Genomic DNA, 6221 nt, shown 5'->3' with positions numbered 1-6221 from the left:
GGAAAGAGAACATGAGAAAGCACCCCCCAGGAGGATGAGCACGCATGCACACGTGCCTGGTGTGTTTCTCAAGCCGCTTAGTCCAGGATTCAAATTACACAGTTGGCCATGGGTGATCCAGCCACCTTAACCCCATCTGCTGGCCCCACAAGTGGCATTTTTCGCCATCCATGCTGTGCTTCAGCTTACCTGAAACATTTGCCGTAAGGGCCAGCTCCAGGTGGGTCCCACATGTACCCGTGGTGCACACGCCCAGCTTGGTTGGCCTGAAGCGTGCTGGGCATGCATGCAAGTGCCCAGGATCCAGTGAGCTGCAGGCCTGGAGGAATGGGATTGCAGGACCAGACCCTGTGGAGGGTGCTCATCTCTCTGTAAAGCCAAATTCTAGAGAAAAAAAACAAAGCGAAACTTGAATAATGGGGTGCTGTTGTATGTCTGTCAGTCACAATTCACTTTGGGAAGCAGTGTTGAGGCTGGCAAGTGGCATGGTAATTAAGGGTGCTGGACTCCCACATGGCTGACCACGGTTCGAGTCCTGGACCTGGTGGCTTGCTGTCTCACTTTCTCTCTCTCTCTCTCACTTGCTGGTCAAATTAAAATAAGTAAATAAATAAAATTAATCAACTAATCTTTTTTTTTTTTTTTCTGGAGAGTGTTTTGCTATAGGGCACGTGCACACACCAGAAAGACAGAGAGAGACAGAGAGACAGCGAGAAATCACCCCCTGGGCTGGATGCACACACATGCACACGCACCCGGTGTGAGTTTAAGCCACCGGGTCCGGGACTCGAAGTGCGGTCGACTACATGGGAGTCCAGCGACATAGCCATTACACCAACTGCTGGTCACAATCAAATAATTCTTTAAAAAAAAATTCACTTTGGGAAGTGGAATCATTGAATATTCATGCTTGGGAATTAGACCTTTTATAACAGTGGAAGGAGCTGGGAGAGAACTCGAGGTGCAAACACCAGCCCTCCCGACGCTGTGGTCGCAGGGAATCTGAGAAGCTAGTCTAGACCCCTGGTCATACTCGGGGGAACCCCAGAGGGGCTTTGGGGAAGCATTGCCTCTGGAGGCTTCTGCAGCGTCAGGAAGAGGAGCTGGTTGTGGAACAGAGCCTAGGGGGAAGGCCAGGAGGAGCTGAACCTTGCCAGGGACCCTGGCTGTTGGTCCTGCACCTCCCCAGGAGCAATGGCGCTGTTTTCTGCTCACCTTCCTTGTCTCACCCAAAGTCTTCTGCTCAACCCTCACCCAGAACCGTCCCACAAAGGGGACTGAGGAGAACAGGCCCCAGGCTACTTCTCAGGCCAACACAGGCAGCCCAGCACGAGGGTGTGAGGGACAGTCTCTTGAGTACGGGTGAAATGGAACTTCCGGTGTGAGAAGGGACCGGACCACAACTCTCACCTGCTCTTGGGTCAGAAGCCTGTGTAGCTCATGCCATTCCTCGTGTCCCTAAGCCCCGTCATTCTTCTACCTCTGAAACCATCTTCTTCCTCAACAGCAACAATAAAGTGCTACCGTTCTTTAACACTGCCAAAACAGGGCACAGGCAGATCTCGAGCAGATGAAAGCCTGGTAAAGCTGCCGTCGCATTAACCTCTTAGGATAGATGGAGATAACGTATCCCGTGGTAAAAAACAAGAGTAAAACGGTTCTGAGAACTGCGAAACTGTCATCCTTTTTCTAAATGACTTAATCCACCAGAGGGTGGTTTTTCACTAGTGATCTTTTGTCACCATGTGAACACCCAGCTCTTTGCATTTGTGTGTGTGTGTGTTTTGGAGAGGTTTTCGCTATACGGTGCATGAGCTCGCCAGACAGACAGAGAGAGACAGAGAGACAGAAAGCGAGAAATCACCCCCCAGGGGGGATGGCCACACCGCAATCCCTTCTCCTCCATTCTCCTCTCAGGATCTTGGGCACGCACGCATATGAGCCCGGTGTGAGTGTTAAGCCACCGGGTCCGGGATGCGAACCACGGTCAACTACGTGGGAGTCCGGCGACATAGCCATTACGCTAACTGCTGGTCCCCCAGCTCTTTGCATTTTAATAGCACACGGAGTCTACCCTATTAAATAGGGAGTCTACACCCTCACTCTGAGAGTAACTGTAAAAATCATTCAAATACAGCAGTAGTATAGACACCCAACTGGGCAGGCCCTTTTTCTTCCTCTCCCAGCCCCCATATTCATCTTGTGGGGTTGTGTTTTGGGGGACCGTTCCCAGAGTCCTCTGTACTGCATGGCCTTGTCTGACCATGTGACATACACTCATGTCATTATCATCCCCAGTTACTGGCATGAAGATTTGAGTTGAGACCTGTCCAACTAGTAAGACATGATGACAGAAAATACAGGAGTGGGTCAGCAGAAAGCATAGCAGTTATGTCGCAAGACTCCCATATGGCCAACCATGGTTCGAGTCCCAGACTCAGTGGCTTGAAAACCACGCCAGGCACATGTGCATGGTGCCCAAAATTCCAAGAGGAGAATGGAAGAGAAGGGATTGTGGTGTGGCCATCCCCCCTAAGGGGGTGATTTTTCACTTTTCCTCTCACTATCTCTGGCTCTCTTTCTCTCTGGTGAGCACTTGCGCCCTAAGGCGAAAATCTCTTTTAAAAAAAGAAAAAGAAAAGAAAGAAAATTCAGAAGAAGCTAGAATAAAGGGTACAGTTGGAGGCTGAAAAATACTCAAAGGGAAGTGACTAGCCTCTAAGATGAGCAGCTGCAGGTTTGCCAGGGAGTGTGATGGTGGGCCAGGGCTCAGCAGGTGAAGGGGGTCATCTCTCAGCATATTTGGGCCTATTGGACCACTAGGGCAGTTTCTTCTCTTCCTCCTCCCTTCCTTCCTTCATTCTTTTCTCCCTTCCTCCTCCCTTTATTCTTTTTTTTCCTTCTTCCAGATTTTTCGCTTTTTTCCTTACATAATCTCCCCTCAGTTCTTCCATTGTACTAGAATTTTCCATCCTCTCAGTCGGCTGCTGAGTTCAATCTTATGAGCAAATTCTAGCACATGCTGAGAGGTGTTAGACACACCCGAACAATCTCTGTTCTTTTGTTCTTTTTTTTTTTTTTTTTTGAGAGGTTTTTGCTATAGGACGCATGTGTTCACTGGAAAGACAGAGACAGAAAACAAGAAATCATCCCCCCTCCCCCGGGGAGATGGTCACAGCGCAATCTCTTATCCTCCATTCTCCACTCGGGATCTTGGGCACGCATGCACACACACCCGGCTTGAGTTTAAGCCACCGGGTCTGGGACTCAAACCGCGGTCGACTACATGGGAGTCCAGCGACATAGCCATTACGCCATCTGCTGGTCCCCAATCTCTGTTCTCTAGGTCTTTAGGAGTTTCTCCTCCACTTTCATTTGGTTACAAGAAACAGCCTCCCTACTCTCAGAAACTGTCTGCAATTTATAGGATCACCTCTGCTCTTTGAAGCAAACAGAGTCCACTTCCTCGATCTAAGAGGAGTTGCGAAAAATCATTCCAACACAGCAGTGGGCCGGCTCATAGCCTCCTTGTTAAGGGAGCCAAGCTAGTCCCACATGGCGGACTGTGTTTCGAATCCCGACTCTGGTGGCTTGAAGAACACACCAGGCACATGTGCATCTGTACCCAAAATCCCAGCGTGGGGGAGCGCGCTCTCTCTCTCCCTCCCTCTCTGGCCAAGCACACATGCTCTTCAGCAATAAAAAGAAGAAGAGACAGTCCGAGCAGTAATGTCGACACCTGACAGGGAGCCCTTTCTCTTCCTCTCCCAGCCTCCGCATTCATCCTGGGAAGACCAGCCCCTGGACCTCGGGCTGTAGGCCCTGGTGCTCTGACCTGTGATGAGTGGGTGGGGAGCAGGCGATGTGTCGAGTCTGTAATTGTCTTCGGGCTGTAAAGGTGTCAGGGAGAGGCAGTAGAGGAGACAGGCAGTACCAGGAACCCAGGGTGACGTCCAGAAACCTGGAGAGACTCACGTGCTCCCGCGTCGCCAGCCGTCTGAACCTGTGGGTTACGGATTCGACCAGCCACAGACTGAGAACGTTGGAAAACGGGTCCCCTCTGTACTGGACATGCATGGACTTTGGTTTTCTTCTATTCTTTTTTTTGGAGAGGTTTTCACTATAGGGCGCGTGTGCTCGCCAGACAGACAGAGAGAGACATAGAGACAGAAAGCGAGAAATCACCCCCAAGGGGGATGGTCACGCCGCAATCCCTTCTCCACCATTCTCCTCTCGGGATCTTGGGCACGCATGCACACGTGCCCGGCATGAGTTTTAAGCCACCGGGTCCAGGACGCGAACTGCGGTCGACTACGTGGGAGTCCAGCGACATAGCCATTACGCTAACTGCTGGTTCCCTAGAGTGTAATTACTGACATAGCATCTGCCTTGTGTCGGACATCACGCTCCATCTGGACAGGGTTGCAGGTTTGACGGGAGGCTGCGTGTAGGTGGTGGAAAGTACTGGGTGGTCGGGAAAGCCACGGTGCATTTTCACACAGAGAAACAGGAAGATATGCCATGGCTTCCCGACGCCCTCACACTGCCATTCTACATAAGGCACTTGGGGGGCCAGCAGGTGGCATGGTGGCTAAGGTGCTGGAATTCCCACATGGCTGGCCATGGTTTGAGTCCCGGACCTGGCAGCTTGCTTCCTCACTCTCCCTCTCTCTCTGACTTTCTTTGGCAAAACTCACGTGAAAAATAATAACAATAAATAAATAAATAAATATAAATAAATCTCTTTAAAAATAAAAAAACATAAGGCAATTGGGCATCTACAGATTTTAGCCTCTCCATGGGGGTGCGGCCAGAACCAATCCCCTGCAGATGCCAAGGGGCAACTATGTGAGCGTGGTGGGTGCTGGAGCCAGTCTGAAGGTCCAGACATGCAGTTTCCTGAAGCAGGAGTGGGCGTTTGGGTGACTGCTTGCTTTCGTCCTATCTTCTCTCTGCCCACTTAGCTAATTTTTTTTCTTATTGGGCTTGTGCGCTCATCAGAAAGACAGAGACAGAGAGATAGAAAGCGAGAAATCACCCCCCAGGGGGGATGGCCACACCACAATCCCTTCTCCTCCATTCTCCTCTTGGGATCTTGGGCATGCACGCACACGCGCCAGGTGTAAGTTTCAGCCACCGGGTCCGGGACTCGAACCGCGATCGACTACATGGGAGTACAGCGACATAGCCATTACGCTAACTGCTGGTCCCGCCCACTTAGCTAATTACCTCCAAAGGATGCCAGAACCGAGACTGGCAAAAGCCTGGTTCTCAACCCAACCCTTTTCTGGGGCATTTCTCACCTGTGCTGCCCCGGCTCCCCTGTGTCAGGGATTCCTCATTCCATGGGGCATTTGCTGCAGCCAGGGCTGACGGCTCTCTCTCTCTCTCTCCAGGGTCAGGTGTGGATTAATGGCTTTAACCTTGGTCGCTATTGGCCAGCCCGGGGTCCCCAGGTGACCTTGTTTGTGCCACTGCACATCCTGAAGACCTCGGCCCCGAACGTCATCACGGTGCTGGAACTGGAGCGAGCACCCTGTGGGGACGACGGCCCAGCACTGTGCACTGTGGAGTTTGTGGACAGGCCGGTTATCAACGCAGCTGTGGCCAGAGGTCCTCTGCCTCCAGACCCGTTAGTGAAGACCCACGGCCACCCTGGGCCTAATGGGTGCCCGTGAGCCTCCGGGGGCCTAGCCCACATACCCCACTGATTCCCCTTGTCGAGTCACCATTATTGGAGAGGCCAGTGGAAAAATCCCCCCGGCGGTGTGGACCACCGGGCTGAGGTTCCCTGCAGCCCTGCAGCATCTGATCCCCACCCCTCGGGGCTCACCCTGGATGGGTGAGAGAGGCCAAGGACTCACTCATGCGCAGACGTCACCGCAGAGTTGAAAGGGAAACTTTCAAGGTGTTTCTGATTATTTCAGAAGAATCATGTCTTTTTGTTAAATAAATTTGTACTCGAATGATGTGTTTGCGTTTTAAGGTTGAGCGGGTTTGAAATAGTATGGTCTGACATAAATCATAACCAGACTTGAGTGGGCTGAATAAGCCACTTCACTAACTCGAGGTTCAAAGGCGTGGAAAAAGAGCCTTGGTTTGATCTGGCGGACTGCTGCTCTTCTGAGCCTTAATCCACTTCCCTTTAAATTTCTGTGATACCTACCAGGTAGCCCGTGAATACTCCCGCATGGCTGATCAGGGTTCGAGTCTAGGAGCGT

At 51.6% G+C, this 6221-nt stretch overlaps 1 protein-coding gene across 3 annotated transcripts in view; it reads left to right on the top strand.

The window, feature by feature from the left end:
• Positions 1 to 5969, top strand: part of GLB1 (galactosidase beta 1) — a 93225-nt gene extending 87256 nt beyond the window's left edge. For all 3 annotated transcript variants that reach the window (XM_027769651.1, XM_027769650.1, XM_006171953.2), the window contains one exon: positions 5397 to 5969. In XM_027769651.1, the coding sequence (XP_027625452.1) occupies positions 5397 to 5678 (282 nt within the window). In that variant the 3' untranslated portion in view covers positions 5679 to 5969. The remainder of the gene's footprint in view (positions 1 to 5396) is intronic.
• Positions 5970 to 6221: the final 252 nt, after the last annotated feature.

Source organism: Tupaia chinensis, unplaced genomic scaffold (genome assembly GCF_000334495.1).
Source record: "Tupaia chinensis unplaced genomic scaffold, TupChi_1.0 Scaffold150166_1, whole genome shotgun sequence".
Taxonomy (NCBI): Eukaryota; Metazoa; Chordata; class Mammalia; order Scandentia; family Tupaiidae; genus Tupaia; species Tupaia belangeri.
This window is presented reverse-complemented; position numbering and strand designations above follow the sequence as displayed.